At 38.3% G+C, this 19,437-nt stretch overlaps 2 protein-coding genes across 5 annotated transcripts in view; both read right to left on the bottom strand.

The window, feature by feature from the left end:
• Nucleotides 1-3,424, bottom strand: part of si:ch211-266g18.10 (titin) — a 29,513-nt gene extending 26,089 nt beyond the window's left edge. For 2 of the 4 annotated variants that reach the window (XM_047821584.1, XM_047821586.1), the window contains exons 1-5: nt 3,098-3,423; nt 656-853; nt 458-562; nt 295-375; nt 73-177 (exon numbers count right to left, since the gene is read on the bottom strand). In XM_047821584.1, the coding sequence (XP_047677540.1) occupies nt 73-177; nt 295-375; nt 458-562; nt 656-853; nt 3,098-3,116 (508 nt within the window). In that variant the 5' untranslated portion in view covers nt 3,117-3,423. Of the gene's footprint in view, nt 1-72; nt 178-294; nt 376-457; nt 563-655; nt 854-3,097 lie in introns of all 4 variants that reach the window. The other 2 variants (XM_047821587.1, XM_047821588.1) reach the window with 2 other exon arrangements.
• Nucleotides 3,425-4,828: 1,404 nt separating this feature from the next.
• Nucleotides 4,829-18,676, bottom strand: fyna (FYN proto-oncogene, Src family tyrosine kinase a). The gene is made up of 13 exons (XM_027160053.2): nt 18,490-18,676; nt 15,032-15,128; nt 13,762-14,021; nt 13,089-13,185; nt 12,718-12,816; nt 12,268-12,371; nt 10,591-10,740; nt 10,258-10,422; nt 9,825-10,004; nt 8,200-8,276; nt 7,953-8,106; nt 6,868-6,999; nt 4,829-6,778 (listed from the first exon to the last, which is right to left on the bottom strand). Exons 3-13 carry the CDS (start codon nt 14,009-14,011, stop codon nt 6,570-6,572), a joined length of 1,617 nt encoding a protein of 538 aa, XP_027015854.1. The 5' UTR covers nt 14,012-14,021; nt 15,032-15,128; nt 18,490-18,676; the 3' UTR covers nt 4,829-6,569.
• Nucleotides 18,677-19,437: the final 761 nt, after the last annotated feature.

The raw sequence follows: 19,437 nt of genomic DNA, 5'->3' as shown, positions 1-19,437 counted from the left end.
CTAATAAGCTTCCAGCTTTGTTTCAGTTTACTGCTCTGTTACAATTCGGGATTGTTTGAAATGATAAATTACCTTCAAACATGTGGAATAAATATACAACCAGGCTTCTAACCCAGTCGTTCATTTCATCTAATACATCACTGCCGGGTTTAAGATATGAAGTGACTCCTTTAGTCTCTGAATTAAAGAGAAGAAACCATTGTCATCGTCATCATAAAGTGGTGGCACATATACAAATTCTTTGGAAAAATAAATCACGGACAAAAAAAATAATTGAAACCCCAAGTACGTCACCATGTAAGAGAAACGACGTCGAAGCATCAGCCCACTGATTAATGGCACCCATTGGATTGGTGATTACAGTATCAACGTAGTCTGTGGGTCAGAATAAAATGTAATCATTTTAAATTTGTTGATTCACACCTATAAAGTCTGCATGTGATGTGTTAAAACTCACCATGTGCATTACTAAAAATGTCATTTAAGCGGCTCATTTTGCCTGTAAAGCCCTCGACAGCTTCGTTCACAGCTGCCATGGGATCTGAACTTATGTGCTGTAGATCTATAAAGATAAAGCAATGTGAACGCATGATTTCTCACACCCCACATAGTAATTACTACAAAAATAATTATACATTTTGATTAAGTCACATACTTGTCAGCTGGTCATCAGAGACAAAGTCAAACATAAAAATTCCAGCTGCAGACCAGGAGATTAGAAGCGTAATGATGATCATCCACTGCACAGGACGTTTGAAGACCCCCACAAAGCCGTGGTTCATCACCCGAGGAGGTGTCAAGTTCACGACTTCCTGATTTCGGACTTCCATGTTGATGTGCCCTGCTCCAGATGCTACAGTAAAATACAGTAGGATAGGTCTTTCATTTCTTTTACACTATCTTGTCATACCATCATGGGATTATTCCACCTCCCTGCCAGCAGAGGTCTCCCTCCCCTGTGCTCTACCTTAACACTTCTAGGTTACTTCCTGTTTAGAGAGTATATAAGGCCCAACAATATAACTGATGCCTTGTTTCAAGCTGATTAACATTTCTCCTAGATCTTAAAAGGTGTGATCTTTAAGAATCCTTAAAAACTGCTTGGATGATTTAAGGACCAAGAAGTGACAAAGCTTTTGAATCAAGATCTCACAGGTACTTAATACACAATATTAAAACATCTCATATAGTTATAGTACAAATGCCCAAACTATGCCTTATTCCCCTTAAAATTATAATTAATGACACCACAAATCCAAAAATATTAATTTACATGAAATACAATGAGTACAAATAAAATCCATTGATAGATGAATAAAATCCATAGATAGGACAGCAAAGCCGTTACAGGCTTTTGGTAGTAATGGGATTAGACAGAGAAATTTGGTAATATAATAGATATTTCAGTCAGAACCCTGAGTTTGGTGGCTGTATAAAGTGTTAAAGGCTGATCAACCTATAGGTCAAAATTCAGAGAGATCATCCAAGTCTTTCACAAACTAATCCATTATACAGTGCATTCTGTAGAAACATCCTAATATCGTTGTCGGTAGTGAACGCAGTTAAATCCGACGCAGTCTGTTCGAACAGACTCTGTTGATTAATCTTCTGTAATCGCAGCTCTGGCAGTGGTGCAGCTCGAATTTATACCCCAGGTTTATATTAATGCACTGGTTTTAAAGTTATCTTTAAAGACTAAAGACTCCAAATTGAAAGAAACCACACCGAAACCTGCACCTAAGTATAATCCTAGTATTAACTGATTTTTTTAATAAATATTGCTATTTAACAAAGAATATGTCGTATTATTGAAGTTGCCATTCGGCGGCATTTATTAGGGCCTGTATTGATGGAAGGAGTCTCTAGTGTCAGCATTTTATAACAGGAAAGGGGTTAAAAAAAAGAGAGAGAGAAGGGTGATGAGGGAAAAAGCAATAACAGGAACTAATGACTTTCCTGAAGCTCCACAAGATAGTATTTTATTTGTTTGCATTAAGGGGCCACCTTAAAACATACCACCTTAAATGCCAAGCTACTTATTCTTAAATTGACTCATCAGAAATTCTCTTTCCTACATGTACAAGTCTATTTATTACAAATGACTTGAGCAGAAGTTCTCTCTCTCTCTCTCTCTCTCTCGGCCAAATATTTCACACTTCTCATCTGTGCAGTGCACAAGCTATCTTTGGTGTGGTGCATATCAGGATATCTCAAGCTTTATAAATGTCAGTGTATTTAGCATTAGCCATTATTTGTGCTTTATTTAAGACTTTAGTGAGAAAACCGACCCTGCAAACTGCACTGAGCTCCTTTTTGAACAGTGGGTCAAAACAGTAACTTGATACAGAAAGTCTGTAGGAATAAATGAGAGTTATATTACACGACTGTGATTTTTCTCTGCATGTGGAACAACCTTTAGAGTTAAAACGTCATTTAGTGCTTAACGTCATTACATAAGCACTAGACGTTTTATAGAATTAGAATGCTTATGCAGAGGTATAGATGAGGTAATAAGTCAGAAATAAAGCATAGCAGGGTGAAGTGGTGGTTCATCGGTAACATCTTTGGGCTACTGGTTAGGAGTTCAAATCCCAGCACCACCAAGATCCTTAACCCTCAGCTGTACCTTGAGTTAATTTGGTAAAAAAAAAGATAAAGTTATAGTTCTTTCTCAACAATTTGCCGATAATTAACGTGTAACATGTTTTTCGTTATCCGCTCGATACTTTTTAACCATCCACTCGTGAAGACTTTTTGTGGAGGGGCAATTAAAGTTCTCATTTAAGGCTCTGATACTGGAGACTCCTTCCAAAAAAAAACCTGTTAAACCCACCTCTGCTTCTAGAAGAAATGATGGAGCTATAAGCATCGTATTCAAATCTGGATAAATCAGATCATTGTGTAGGTTTGAAGATATTTATTTATTTATTTGCCAAAGGTTTATTCCAGTTGGATAATCAGAGGAACTTTAAAACAGTGCTGCCATATGCTGTACCCTGCAATCGAATCAACTAAATACATCATAAAAAAACACATGGTGTAAATTAGTTTATTTCTAGAACTATATGATAAACACTGTAAATAAATAATGCAATACCTTCAGTTTTATTAGTCATAGTGTGACTGCTTGTGGAAGCCTCAGCTGATCTCGTCCAGTCCAGTTGTACCGGTTCCACCTGGTTGATGTTAATGCTGCCCGGTTTGTTAACCCCCCCATACAATCCTCAGGTGGAACCTTGTTAATCGAGTGCAAAAAAAATCTATTTGTCCAAAGTAGATTCCGTGAGCATGGTGAAGGCCAGTGTGTTAAGATGGTGAGGGGGGAAACTCCAAAGAGGCACTGAGGCACTAGGGTTGAACAGGAGAGGCAGCAAACACACTTGCTAATAATTTCAGCGGAGTAATTGGCGCCTCACATGGCCATGGGGCAAGAAAACACGCAGAAGAGATTCAAGGTAACCTTATACCACCACAGCCACTGGTTATTCTTAGCTTGTGTTCTTTCCACCAGCTGCTCACAGTCTTGCCTTTTTAGGCTGGAGGGGGGACGAGGGGTCTGATTTCGTCAGCCATAATGATGTGTTGATGTGCACGATAATGATCATTCATTTTCCCATCATCATCATATATGTATATATATTCTTATTCTTCTTATGTGATTTTTTTATAGAACTGATCTACTTATTTTAAACTAGCAAACTAGATGCAGAGATCGAAGCAATAGCCCTCATTGGCTGTGTTTACTAAAAAAATACTTAAAAAACAAGAAAAATATTTATTCTGATTGTATATGAAGCTCTCCTCTGGCAATGGACAGTACTATTAAAGATACTAAAAACTTACAAAATAAAGGATTACGCTAAAAGACACCCTGCCAATGTTAAAGCTAATATGCTGGAGTGTTTGTCCAGGTTAGACAGAATGGTTTAAATCTAGACGGATTTATTCCAGCTTCATTTTTCCGGTCTTAAAGAAATTCAATGTTGTCATGTCGCACTCCACAATGGTGGTTAATATGAATCTATTATGAAAGTAGACTCTGGGATTTAAGCATTTGTTTTTTCCCCTGCCTACTACTCACAAACTCTCACTCATTTTCTACCACTTATCCGAACTTCTCGGGTCACGGGGAGCCTGTGCCTATCTCAGGCGTCCCTAGCCTACTATTCGTAGAAAAATATTTTTCAAAGTAAATGTCTTCAAAGTAAATGTTGATATCAAACTCATTTCTGCTCTGAGACACACCAAGTGTTTGCTCAGCTCAGATTTGAAGACGTCATCATCCTCTAAATAATATGAATAAATAAATAAAAAAATGTCCCATAAGTCAATTGTCACTCCGCCGGCATGAAAAAAACCGTGGACGATTAAACAGGAAATTAAGAACTTCTCCACTTACCATATTAGTATAAATATTGACATAAACATCAGGTTTATTCCTGATCGGATGTAGTCGTTGCATCGAGTTAAATAGACTAGTGACCAACTTAAGAAGAAATAAAAACACTAAACACGCTTTTATATGAAAAAACCAACATGGATGAAGAGACGTGTCTGGGAAGTGGATTATTTTCTAATTATGGCATGTCTTAGATTCTTATTCCTCTTATACCACAGTGAAAATGTAAAAAAAAAAAAAAAAAGAGATGGAGTCAGAGATACCCACGATATAATTTTTGTCCATTTATGGTGCATTTAATATGTTTGAAACAAGTTTGCTCACGTTATCACTAACGTTCTAGCAGCTATAAATACTTTCATCACTAGCCTTGTCTTAATATTAATACGTGAGGGGGAAAAAATCCAAAAAGTGTAAAAACCTGTGTGGGAAAACTTCCTGATACCGTTGACTCCCTTCTATAAACGTTACATTGTCCTTACAGCAAACTTCACCATCATTAACAACGATGTTTAATCAACAACCAATCAGATTCGAGAATCCAAGTGGTATAAGAAAGTCAGACATATAAGATTACAACTTAATTACAACTTAATAAGAAGGGAAATAAAAATCGAAAAAAACTAAATGGGCTTGGGTACGAGTCTTTATTCTACAAATGTTTGTGCATAAATGAAACAAACTAAAGAGAACAATTAAATAAAAACACAATATCTATGAATTAATCCAAATGGATGCCTTAAAACAAACAAACAAAAAAAAAAACGGGTAAAAATCATGAGGTCGTTGCCCGTGTTTCATACGGCTTACTATAGCGCGCACTATTCTATAGAAAAACCTTCACAAGATATTCAAGTGAAAGCTGGAATGGAGACGAGGTGAAAATGGCCCTGCTAAGTCTGCCTGAAAGACGAGGGCTGTGACGTTTTAACGTACCGATTGAGGTTAAATGCTTTCCAGACGTGACGTTTTAATATCGTTTGATATCAAGGACAGAACTCGGGGCCAGAAAGAAGCTAGTCAAGCTCAGTGATTTATTAATATAAATATCCCCACCTATTTAGTTATGTTAAAATTATAGCACATTAAAATGCATTTAAACGCTTTGATTTTAAGCCTCTTACAAACAGTGATGTTAGCCATTAATTTTATTTGATCATCTTTGCTAGAGAGAGATGCAGGTACTGTATAGTCAAGCATTAATGCCCACACAGCCTGATTACTATATCGATGCATAATTCTTCTATCGTTAATCCAAAGTGACTAAATAGAAAATGCACTAGCAAGAAAAAAATTAAAAATTAAATATGGAGACACTGAGCTTTTGCTAAAAATGGGAGCTAAAAAAAAAAAAAAAAAAGCTAAGTAGAGTCGCCTGTGCGCGCACAACCTTGTTTCCTTGTGAAAAAGTCACAATGTTTAGTGTCAGGAAAGCTAGCTAGTGCGACATGATCTCTCAAAATAATAATAATAATAATAATAATAATAATAATAATAATAATAAACAGAGGGAATGTCATTACTGGAATAAATAATGAAAAGAGTCCTGGTTGTTTTTTTTTCCTTTCTTTTTTTTTTGTAAAGAGGCCGGAGTTTGTCGTTCTGTTTGAGCCTCGACGTTCATGCCTTTTCTCTGAGCAATGACAATCAAAAATTGAAACCAAATCAAATAAAAAGCATTATAAAAAGTAATAAAGCCTAAAACGGGGGTAAGTAACCACATCATATTTACACTACATACAAACAGGCCATCCGTTATCCTTCGTTCTTTTTTTTTTTTTTAAACACTCGCATGACGTCCCCAAAAAATATGGTTCGGCTTTAAAGAACACATTTAATGTGGCAACGTCCTTTTAATGGAAGATGAGTAACGAGTCGAATACTGGATTGAAATGGCAAAGAATTCTGGAAGCTTTAATCGTCATACGTGCATCGGATCTTGTTCGGGTCAGTTTGTGTCGTATCGTAGCGATGCGTTTTCCCCTGGCTCTCGAGTTCTACGGGGGTTTTTCAGTCGTCCAGGTGATTTTTTTTTTTTTTTTGATTTTTTTTTAAGCATTTATTTTTCTAATAGTATTTAGAAGTCAAAGTGACTGGACTTGTGTTCTAATCTGCAAGATTAAAGCACAAATCCACTCGCTTTAGCTTTTGAGCTCTTGTTTGTTTCATCTTAGAGGTTGTCTCCCGGTTGGTACTGGGGCTCTGTGGCAGTGAAGTAGTCCTCCAAAAACGCCTGCAGGTACTCGAACGTTGGTCTCTCCTCGGGGTCTCGCTTCCAGCACTGCAGCATGAGCTCATGCAGAGAGATGGGGCAGTCCTGAGGGCACGGCATCCTGTATCCACGCTCCACTTGCTCTAACACCTCCCGATTATTCATCCCTAACAAAATAAATCAAAAGATCAATCACTAATACAGTCATGGACAAGAGTCATTCTTCAGACTCTTTCTGTAAGTACCATCATCTCACCTGGATATGGCACACGTCCTTTGGTCACCAACTCTGTCAGCAGTATTCCAAATGACCACACGTCAGATTTAATGGTAAACCGTCCGTAAAGCGCGGCTTCGGGGGCCGTCCATTTAATCGGGAACTTGGCACCTAAAACAGGATGCAGGTGTACAAGTCTGTGTGACTGTCATATCTGACTGGAGAATAATATTACAATCCATGACCAAGAATATATTACTGCAAACTAAGACAAATGAATTAAAAATAAAGTGTTTGTGTTCATATGAAGATAAATTTCCTGTTTAGAACAAATCCTATATTAATTTAACCACAGCGACACGTGAGTGGGTTTTCCAAGAGCACCGGAGCATCGTAACGCAGAATGTGTTGTCTCTTAATGGCTAACAGCTGATACTGACTCAGAACAGTTACTACTACACAGCACTACTGCTACGGCGCCCCTATCCAGAGCGACTTACCTATTATCTCATTTATACAGCTGAGCAATTGATGGTCAAATGCAGGGTCTCCTATTTTTGAGAAATGCTGCAGAAAATCGAGTCGGGCCGAGCAATAAACAAAAATCTAAACAAACGTGTAGCCAATGAGCAGAAAGGGGCGGGGCTTGTCACTATGCGGTGGAGAGAGTGTTCAGTGCGCATGTGTGACATTAAAACTGAAGGAGCAGGAAGTTGGCCACATATTCACAGGTTGGAATTTCCCGAGTCAGTAACTCCTGAGCTAAACGCTGTTACTACACAAATAACACCTCTTTTCTATCGTAGTAATGTAGAGAGGCAGCTACAACCGCGTTTTGTGTAGTAACAGCGTTTAGATCAGGAGTTGTTGACTCGGGAAACTCCAATCTGTGAATATGTGGCCGACTTTACTTAAAGGCATACATAAAGGTGCTTTTTTCCTTCTCGATAGGTGAGTAACGTTGGTTTTTTTTAACGTTGGTGATTTCAAATGTCAACATTGGCTTTCAAAAATCGGAGACCCCACCTTTAAGGGCCTTAATTGTCTAAGCGTCCAGCAGTGGCAGCACGGTGGTCCTTAAACATAACCCTAACCATAAACCAGGTTCTCCTCCATTCTCTCACCTTGTCTAGCTGTGTATTCATTATCCTCTATCAGTCTGGCAAGGCCAAAGTCCGCGATCTTGCATACTAAACTGTCACCCACGAGGATGTTGGCTGATCTCAGATCTCTGTGGATGTAGTTCATTCTCTCGATGTAAGCCATGCCTGCAGCCACCTGAAAGACACCGCACATGCTTGATTTCCAAAATTGCTGATTACTTTTTTTTAGCATGTTCGCTGCGAATAATAGTGTTACGGATTTTCTTACCTGAGCTGCCATGTCTACGAGGTTTGGCAATTTAAGGCTCCGTCCTTCACCGTCCTTCAAAAAGTCCAGCAAGCTCCCTGAAAATGGAACGGATGGGATGAGAAATCTATTCTAATACGTTTCATGTGTTCTTTAGACTGCTAGCAAGTACTAGCCAGAATTTAACCACGACATGCTATTAGAGAAAAATAATCAACATGAAGGAATTATTAATTTTACCTTCCTGAAAGCTGATCCATTTCCATTAATGCCAATAAGGGATTCTGAAGTGTTTTATTCCTCTTATATCACCAGGCTAACAATTTCCTTTTTACTAAGGAAGGATGACATACGATTTATCCATTTATATTTACATTTATTGGTCTGGAACGTCTGCATAACAGCTACAGTACAGCAGCAACAAACCCGGTGTTTTTCTTTTCAGCCTCAATTTTTCTCTTTATTGAAATTAATAAGTCAAAAGCTGACACCGGAGACTCCTTCCAAAATTTCCATATACATCTCCTTGTAGAAAACCGCCAGTATCGCCATTTCAACAGTTATTAAACACGATCGTAATTAGGGTTACAAAATTCCGGGAATTTTCAAGGCTAAATTTTCCATGGGAATTAACGGGAATATATGGGAATAAACTGGGAATTTAAAAAAAATGCAGAGTAAATTACTTAAAGTGCTTAAATTGCAACATAATTTTGTTTAAAACAAAAAGATCTAATGCAATTTAAGTTAAATCTTGTAATGCAAATTTGTACCCTGCGTTCTTCGGTCACTTGCACACAGCACACTGCTTACTGGAGGGCCATTGAGGCCAAACCCCCTGCATTTATTTGCATTCTTCCAAAACATGCACAGTAACACTATATTTTAGGGTCATTTAACTAGTTATTAGTACTTATTAAGCACATATTAATGCCTTATTCTGCATTACCTTATTCTACATTAGGTACCCAATACCTAAACTTAATAACTACCTTATTAATTAGAATATATTATAGCAATCATAGGTAAATATGTTTATTAAAATTATTAAGTTTATTATGTTTATTACAAGCATAATAATGTTTATTATGCTTTTGTGTTAGTCAATGAAAGAATCAATTAAAGTTCTACTTACAATTAAATCAGTCAAAACGTCATTTTTAAAATTTGCATTACCTTGCATGCATGTCTGCTTATGACCAAACTAAATGTTTGTTTATCTTTGTATATGATATAGTTTATATAAATTTCCCTATATTTCCAAATAATTCCCATAAATTCCTGTAAATTCCCATAAATTATAGTTTCCAATATTCCCCAGATTAAGTTCTGGTGGAAACTTTCCGCCCCTTTGCAACCCTAATCGTAATACAAAAAAAATCTATACGCGTATTTGTGAAAATTTTATGTATACAATGTGATACATACATATTTAATAAATAAATGCTTAGATTAGTGATTTAAAACAAAAAGCAGCAATATTTATTATTATTACTCAAATGCATCAAATCGTCCAGAGAAACATGGTAAAGCGCTTCCGAGTTGAAAAGACACTTTCAAATCCATCAAGTAAATCTAAAGCGACTGTTAGGATTGTTTTATATTTATAACTAATACGATAGGTCCTAGTTTTTTTTCTTTCTTACCTTTGCCCATGTACTCTGTGACGATGTAAATAGGCTCTTCAGAGACGACAGCGTATAGCTGCACTAGCTTGTCATGTCTCAGTTTCTTCATTATCTGAGCTTCCTCCAGGAAAGACTCAGGGGACATGGTGCCTGGTTTCAAGGTCTTCACAGCCACTTTCGTTGTGCCATTCCATGTACCTACAATTTATCGGGGGTAATATTGCACAATCTGAGGATCAATCCACTGTCTAGCACACAGGGGTTAAAAATTCTCTTCTGGCTTAATACATTATTAACATGGCTGTGAATAAATCAACTGTAATTCACATTGACTGTATTTAAATGGACACGACGTTAAGCCGAATCCTGGATTAAACCGGTCAGGACAGATTATCCGCTGATGGATCTTTATCAGCCTGGCTTGAACCTGCCGAATTTAATGAATACGTACCCATCCAGACCTCTCCGAACTGGCCGTTCCCCAAGCGCTTGATGAGCTGAAGTGACTCTCGAGGGATTTCCCACACGTCTTTGGTTTTGACGGACAGATCGGCAAGCCGAGGCATGCCTTTGTGGCAGGGGACTATCAATCGACAGCACAACCCCGCAGCCCTCGCTGTGCGAACAAATACAAACAAAACAATGGCGTGCTGTTAGAAACCGCACTGTTACAGATAGTAAAGGCTGCTGTGTCTGTAACTGGTAGTCATTTGATTTGTCTCACACTGTTTATTCAGTCATAGATAATTAAATATTTGTGTATGGTCAGTTGACTCAGATTTACCAGAATAATGGTGAACAAGTTGCTGCAGAGTCTCAAACTGAGCACGGGTTGTGATGTAGTAGCCCCCGTTGTCAAGTTTACGGATCTTATAGTGTTTCACGTGATCACCTTTAACATCATCCCAGTCTTGTATGGATAAGGAATATGCTCCTGAAAGGGGGAGTTGATGGAACATGTCATTATATTAGATGGGATGGAGAAACGATGTCTAGACAATGTTATCTGTTTTATTGAGGGCTTTGTATGGCTCTCTACTGCTAGCTAAGGCTTTGAGCTCCTGACAAGAAGTTTGTGTTCAAATCCCAGCACAGCCAGCAAAGCTACAATGATTGGCTCTTTGAGCAAGACCCTTGATGCTTAACTGCTCGGTTGTATGTCTTGGATAAAAGCATGAGCCAGATAAGCAACTGTCAACAAGAACTCCCAAAACCAGTTTGGTTGAATGCATTGAATCTTCAAGGCTGGGCCCAACCCCCCACAACGGCTACCTAAACCGATGTCTGTTATGCTAATTCCGTAACACAGACCACTGCTAAAAACGTGCTAAACCGGTTCTGCACTTGATGGGAATCTAGCCTGAAGGCACTGTTTCCTGAACCAAAAACATGTTCAAGAAAGCTGCTATCTTGTGTCTCCACTAACGTAGAGGAGTAAACAATAACACGTCACAAACAATTGAGGTTAAATATGCTTCTAAAAACCATTGAGTTAAGATGACAAGGCAATCTTCAAGACTATGTTCTATCCTGTCCCAGGCCAGCAATGAATCAAAGCACTCCTACACACACAAAGTCCACGACTCCCTCCTGAACTTCCAAAATGTGTTTAAGCCAGTCCTAAAAAACAGTACCTCCAGCACTACCCCCTTAACACCAGCACCCCTCAGGGCTGTTTGTTCAGTCCACATCTGTCACTCTGCTGACTCATGAATGTGCTGCAAAGCAACAACCGAAATACATCATCAATTATTTTGACATTTCAGTTATGGCCTCCTGGAGTAACAACAGAATTCAGTATCCAAAGGGAAGGTAGAGCAGTTCAAGGATCCGTGTCTTAATTTGGATCTGGCAAAAGATCATTTTCTGTGGAGGCCGAGGAGAGGAAAACATCTCCTTCAAGAGATTCAACCGGGGGAATATAACAAATATCCTAAGCATTTGTCTTACTGATATAGATACTGCATGATTCAACAGTGGAAAGTTGAAAATAACTAAGAACCTTAGCAAGGTCATTTTCCCATCTAGGATCCTTACTATACTCTCCTTATCATAGCCTCTTTACCATAAACGCCTTACAATAGGGCCCATATCATAAACTCCTGACCATATGGCCCTAACCAACTCCTTAACACAGAGCCGTGCCTATAGGGGTCTTATCATAAACCCCTACCATAAACCTGACCATATAATATCCTAATCTCCAACTCCTCATCATAGGGCCCTTACCATAACCTCCTTATCAAAGGACCACTATCATAAACTTATAACAAGGCCCTTACTAACTCCTTACCACAAGAATATAAGGACCAGTATACAGTATTTTGTAAAACGTAATCTGGCTGTAATTCACAGACTTTAACAGTCTTCTTCCCAAGGTAACTTTCACCATCACCTTTATTCGCACCCTAGTGTGTGTAGTACTGTATACAATGCCAGTCAAAATTCTCAGGCTAGTTACCTTTAGTGGTTTCACTTTCCCTGATGAGAAAAGTCCCCCGAGGGTTTCCGTTAGACAGCAGCTGCCTCTCTGCGTCCTTCCGGCCGAGTTTTCCAAAGTACCAGCTGTGGGGGGAAAGGGTATACACTCGGATCACTTTTAACGAAGAAGTAGTAATGTCAACGGAACAGACCATTACACTACATTGGGAAAAGGCATAAAGATTTATACAGGTTTTAAGATTTATCCATAGCATGGTCTGAAACTACACCCAGTTTGCTATACAGGTTAAATGCCACATTGCACTGTGCATTATGGGTATTCTGTACCCATTCTGGGATGCAAATGGAGAGCACTGTGTATTCCTAGGAAAAAGGAAGATTCTTAAAATAGTGCACCATATTGTGAACAAGTGTGTGTGTTTTTTTTTGTTTTTTGTTTTTTTGTTAGAATGCCAAAACTAAAACTCACTCTTCGGCCTGGATTGAATCTACTGGAGCCACGTAATTGCTGGGTATGTATCCTGTTCCACCTGTAGTGAGGGAGCGAGCCTCCCACCAGTCTCCTTCCCTGTAGGACAGCAATAGAAATACAAAATACAGTAGAAATAAACTGAACAATATGGTACACAGCCCAGAGACAATCATGAGACTAGGTCGGCTAAGATCTGCCGACCAAAAGAAACCGCTTTTGTTTAGGGTGTGTCTTTGCCACGTAATCTATGCTAGCTATCTTTCTGACAGGATTCCTAGGAAATCCAGGAGTCCAAACCGAAGAGTTATTACATGATTAAAGTCTAACACTTGCTAAGAGATTGTTGTTCACATGATTTTTGTACTCACGTGCTGTTGAGAATTTGGAATTTCTCTCCTTTCCTAAAACTGAGATCATCCTCCGTCCTTGCCTCGTAATCATAAAGTGCTACAAAGAGTGTAACTCCTGCAGACGTCGACAAGAGAAGGCGTGATTAAAATGTGCATTGTATGATGAGAGCACATTTTTGCTGAATGAAGCTGTCGATTAAGTTTCTGTAACAGAAGCTCAAAGACAAGCCAAGGTTTACTTTAATACATTAATCTTCTCTATAATCCTTGATGTAGTGAGGTTTAGCTGTTATATGTAGATGTTTATTCAACATGTACCAAATGAGTCTGCAGCAACAACAAAAAAAGTGCGTTAATGTACTGTAAAATCTCAGGATACGAATCTGAGACGGCGTCGACTTGACAAGCTGTCTTAAAAGTATAATGAATCTATTTCTGACCAATCAGATTTCAGAATCTTTCAACAACACAATGTGGTATAAAGGTCCTTTATTTCAAGGACTTATTAGTATAAATCCACAACAACAACAACATCATTTAGGATAATATGCATATGATGAAATGACAGGCAACTATTATGGTGTGAAGCTTTAACACTGCCACATGTCCACCTGTACCTCAGATACGAAACCAGACTCAGAAATGTAATATTAATAATAGTAATAGATAAGAGGATTAGAGTAAACTTCACCTGTTCCACCACGTGAGCGCAGCGTTCCCGAGTGTGACGAGCTGTTCACTCCTCCGAATACCGCCACGGTCCCCTGACTGACCGGCGCGTGGAAGTTGTTGTAGTTAGGGATGGCGGTGACCCCAAAGCTGGGGTAGTGTTGGGGTGTCGGGTTGGCCCCATAGCGGTACCCAGCATGCTGGGAAACACTCGTCTCTCTCTCATCTGTCAGTTTGGTTGCTTCTTTGTCCTTACATTGTACACAGCCCATTATCTAGATTCTGATTAATGGAGAGCAAAATTAGAACAGAGAACCATAATTTATCCCAGAGCTTAAAGTGACGACACACAAAATAAAGCTGCATTTATACACAATGCTATGCGTCAAAATAATTTAATAGAAATTATCATTTTCCTTTTGATCTTCTCAAAATCTACCAACCTGCCACATGTCGCAGATGATATATTTTACGACAAATTAGAATGCATTTGGAATTTTGGGGTGTTTAATTTTTATTCTACTTTCAAAATCTAAAATAAGATAAGCTAAAAGGAAGCGCAAACAATCGGAAATTCAAGATTACAACCGATCGTATAGGAGTACGGATTGTAAACTGAATATCTATGGACCCAAAAACCTTTGGCTGCCTTAAATCCAGATTGAATTGGTTTCTTCTTCTTTTTTTTTTATAATAAGAATCACTACAGTATAGTAAATCCATCCACAACAGTGACCTCCTTCACGATAATAATAATAACAGCCTGTTCTCTGTAAGTTATGCTAAGTTATGCTAAACCTCACAGGCATAATGGCAGAATGCTTTTAGACAATTTATCTCTGTGGACTAGAGTGTGGAGAAAAAAACCAGAACAATACATCAGCTACAGAGCTTGGTTTGGTTTCAATGTTGAGATTCCACAATATGAGGGAAAGAGTATTATTGTTTTAACTGTAAATGTAACAGCAGTCTTTTTTCCAGCCTCGATTTGTTTTGTTAGCAAACAAAATAAATGGTTGTACTGTTCTACTTTTGGTTCCAGTTATGCGTAAACCACATGGGCGAGGTTGGCGAGACCATCACGCAGTCACGTTCAGAACAAATCCAAGTTATGCATTTAGCACACAGTAGCAGGCTACGCCACGCCTCTCTTGTGACTATTGTACTACTGCGTCGAACTCGAAGGCATCGCCGCTGCTCAGTAGCGGCCCTGATGCACCGAAGGCTGGAAAAGTGACACATATATACACATACAGAGTAAGAAAATGCAAACAGATGTCTATTAGACATACCGCGGCGAGCACTGGGGCACCACAGCCGAGTATTTGCATTCCATTCAATTAAAGATGGAGTAAGAACATCTACGATTGGCTCGTCTGTAAACCAGGCCTGAGAGGGAAAATAAGAGTGGGCAAATTTACTCTTTACCTACATGATTGATATGACTTCTTAATATACAGACATTTACATTGAACAGATTTTTTTTTGTAGGAACATTTTAGTTGACAGCAACATTTCAATAACAAGGAGAAGTAAAAAAAAAACATTTTAATGTCTAACTACAGTGTAACAAACATACCAATGACACTGAAGATAGTTATATTAAAGCGTTATTGTAATAATTAAAACGTATCGTAATAGTATCTGACTAAGCCAAAGAGCTGTGATGCTCCTGTGATGATTCTGAAAAGAAAAGCCAGACACAATATTTGTATTTTTTAGCCACCGTCCAGACATAATGTTTTTTTTTCTCTCTCTTTCAAGAAAACAACGTTTTGAAAACACGGGGGAAAAAAAACAGAAATCGGACAAGCGGAAAAAAGGACGTTTTTGAAATCACTGATGATTACGGGTGTACTCCGTTTATCATGGCTGCTGATCAGGTTGTGACTCTGTGGTCTGTAATTTCACACTTGACAAAGTTTTTGAAGATTAATTCAGCTTTGTTTTATGGCTACGTGCTCACGTGTCGGAGCCTCCTGCTACAAATGCGACACACTGAGAACGTGAAATTTTGTGCACGAGACCTCGGTAAGTGATTTATATTCAAGTTTAAAACTTTTTAAAAAAAAATACATTTAAACACATTTTTCCTTTTCTATTCTATTTATAGCTCAGTATTTATTCTACTAATGTTATTTCTGATGAGTTTTTGCCATACTGTATATTATAACTTTTCCTCAGATTTTCGATGTTTTGGCATTTTCATGTGACCGACAAATATTTCCACGATTGTGAGGTAAATAGTGTGTTTTAACGTTTAATAAATTCTAGTTTGATGGTTATTTACAGTAATAGTTGTTGTAGTAGTAAACCTGGATGGTTCGTAAGTATTTTCAACGATAATCGCAAAATATCATGCTTTGTGACCATTTTATAAAAATTGTGATTGTATTAAAAAAAAAAAAAAAATCTACAACTGAACTACAAATTTTAGTGATCTTTGAACTATATGGTGACGGATAACTGCATAAAATTTTACATAAAATATTGAATGAAATATTTTTCTTTTCAGGATCATTTACACATTTTCTTAAAAAATTGTATGTTAAAAGATTCTCCCCCCATTTCCTACAACCATTTCAACTATTTTTAAACGTCCTACAACTACAAAAAAAATTATTTTTGAAGTAAACTTGACTTTTTTTTTTACAGTTATTGTCAAGGGAAAGTAGTCTATGTACATATTTCTATTTTATCGATTATTAAAACAATCTTAAATTTTAAAATATACTCATTAAAATACTTTTTTTTACTTTTTAAAATACATTTTAAGTAAACTAAAACATTAAAAACAGGCATTTCCATTTTTCCACTTTTGTCAGCCGTCTGACATAATTTAGAGTCTGAACTAGTAGATTTTGTGCTTCTTTTAAATGAGAAGCCAAAAATAGTTTATGGTTCATGAGGTTAGGTAGGAATAACGAGGGGACTAAATTTAAAGCTCTCGCTGTACGGTATAACGGCACAGGCCGGGATGTGAGTATGGGACGTTCTCTGTGCTTGGATTTGATCTCACCAAATTACAGCATGTAAATCAAAACTTTAATTTGCACTCTGCAGGACTAAATAACCGTCTCTCGGGCGTGTTTTTTCATCTAAAAAAAAAGCAGACTTTTTAATTTGGCTGTTAAAAAAAGTCACAAGCTTTTTCTTTTCTTGTGCATAGGATTGCTGTTGAGTTCATTATCCTTATGAGTGAACTCCTAAACACGCTCAGAATGAAGGGTAATAAACTGTACCATTCCTTCTCGTTAAAGCTTTAAATCTGTTTCACACTGTGTGATTAATTTCAAGATTATTACTCTCCTGACTGTGCGTTAACATTCATGATGTCCGTGATCCTCTAATGACAGACCAGCGATTCAAATGTTTACGTTCTTCTCACGTCATCCATCAGCGTGATCTGGGCTTGTGGTAATAAGGATCTTTTCGTTTATATTTGGTCTGTCCCTTGAGGTTCGCCCAATTTTATGCCATCCTCTTGTTGGTGGGTTTTAGATGAGGATCGTAGCTCACAAGGTTGGGACTTTATTCAAGATTTTATACACTTTCGGGAACTTTGGTCAACTCCTTTTGGTCGTAATGATAGTATTTCGTATCACACTGGCACTAAATACTGTCACTGATACTGAATAGACACATTGACCATAAACAGTGTCACATTGTCAATAAATATCGTCAGATTGGGACTAAATATCATCACGTGGGGATCAACACTGGCACTAAACAGTGTAACATTAGGACTAAATATCATATTGGGACTTCAATAGTGTCATGATTGCACATGTCAATTTTTAACACATCATTTATTTTTTAATTAACATTTATTTACAAACTGACTTGAAGCAGCTGATTTGATGTTGAAATTTAATTGAAATGTAATACTTAATCAATACTTAAACAAGGGTTTTACCATCTAGACACCAAGTAACCTGTCCATCATCATCATCATCATGTACCGAACTGTTTCTTATACAGGGCCACTTATGAGCACAGGTTTTTTTTTACCATGTAGACACCAAGTAACCTGTCAATCATCATCATCATCATCATCATCATCATGTCCTGTTTCTTATACAGGGCCACTTATAAGCACAATGGTTTTACCATGTAGACACCAAGTAACCTGTCCCTTATACAGGGCCACTTATGAGCACAGGTTTTTTACCATGTAGACACTAAGTATCCTGTCCACCATCATCATCATCATCATCATCACCACCATCATCATCATCATCATGTACTGTACTGTTTCTTATACAGGACCACTTATAAACACAAGGGTTTTACCATGTAGACACCAAGTAACCTGTCCTCCATCATCATCATCATCATCACACACACACACACACACACACATATATACACAAAGCAGTGCATGTAACATAGAGATGTTTTTGTGTATATAAGGCAGGCACTGGTGGACAAACACACAGATGTGTGGATGTCTAAGGCTTTTGTGAGCCCAAGCAGACGATCAGTGCCATGCAGTCAGACACAGAGGCCTTTTTCTTCTCGATTGTCTGACACATCATGAGGCCATTTGTGCTGCGCATCAAATCCGTGCTGCAGGAGGATCCGAGCATCTCAGCGTCCTCTCTACCGACCACCATTCTGTACGTCTGAGCGCAATCTAACGCGATTAAACCCTGGGAAAAAAACCGGATCCCTAAAAAAAATCTCCATCACGATGCGGGTTTTAACTCCCGATTCCCTGCAGCCTGTAGTGTAAGGAACACACACTTACCCCACGGAGATCTCGCGTTGTCCTGCGTACAATCAACAACACTAGAAGATTTTTTTGTTGTTGCTTTAAATTTCCATCGGTGAAAAAACAATAACAACAACAACAAACAGCAGCTTAAACGCTTTGGGCTGCTCCCGTCGCTGAAATGGAACAGACGTCGGCGAGGCAACCGGGCTGTGATTGACACGAGGAGCAGCCAATCAAATCACGAGTTTGCTTGCTCCAAGTTTTGACTCCACCCTTTTGTTCCTCCCACGTTGCCTGCCATTACGCATGCTAACGACGAAGTGTGTGGTAGAAAGAAGAAAAAAAAAACACACGACGTCGTCGTTAACTGATAAATAAGACAAGCTGCTGAGCCGCTTCACACGATTCCGTGGTGGTGCTGTTAAAGATAAATCATCTCGAATCTCTATTTGGTTCTGTATAAAAGAATCTCAAAATAGAAAGCAGCCATTGGTCGCCATGGATACGATGGATTCCTCCATCCTCACACGTTAAAGCACTTCAATAATGTCAGAGTAGTGTTTTATGATGAAGGTTGATGGGTTTTAGATGTCGTTAGACAGAGAAAGATATTCAGACGTAAACAGGAGGATGGTCTCATGGTCACATTTAAAAAGGTTTTGGGACCAGGAGACATGGTGATGGATTTGATGGTGATGTAGATGTTTGCGTCACACCTTTAGGGTTTGCAGGATCGAGTGTGCAGAGTTTTTCTGAGGTTTTCTCAGTGTCCACAGGTTTCATCCCCCAGTACAAAGACACGGGCTGATTAGCATCTCTAAATTGTACGTGTGTGAGTGTGTACCTGCGATGGGTTGTTACCTATGACCGAAATTCTGACTAATCAGAAGTTGAATGCACAAATCTGATTGTTCAAAAGGATAAAAAAAACAAACATGTTAAACAAAGCAATTGTATCATCACTGATGGGTCTTCTTTTGT

This window comes from Tachysurus fulvidraco, chromosome 12 (genome assembly GCF_022655615.1).
Source record: "Tachysurus fulvidraco isolate hzauxx_2018 chromosome 12, HZAU_PFXX_2.0, whole genome shotgun sequence".
NCBI lineage: Eukaryota > Metazoa > Chordata > Actinopteri > Siluriformes > Bagridae > Tachysurus > Tachysurus fulvidraco.
This window is presented reverse-complemented; position numbering and strand designations above follow the sequence as displayed.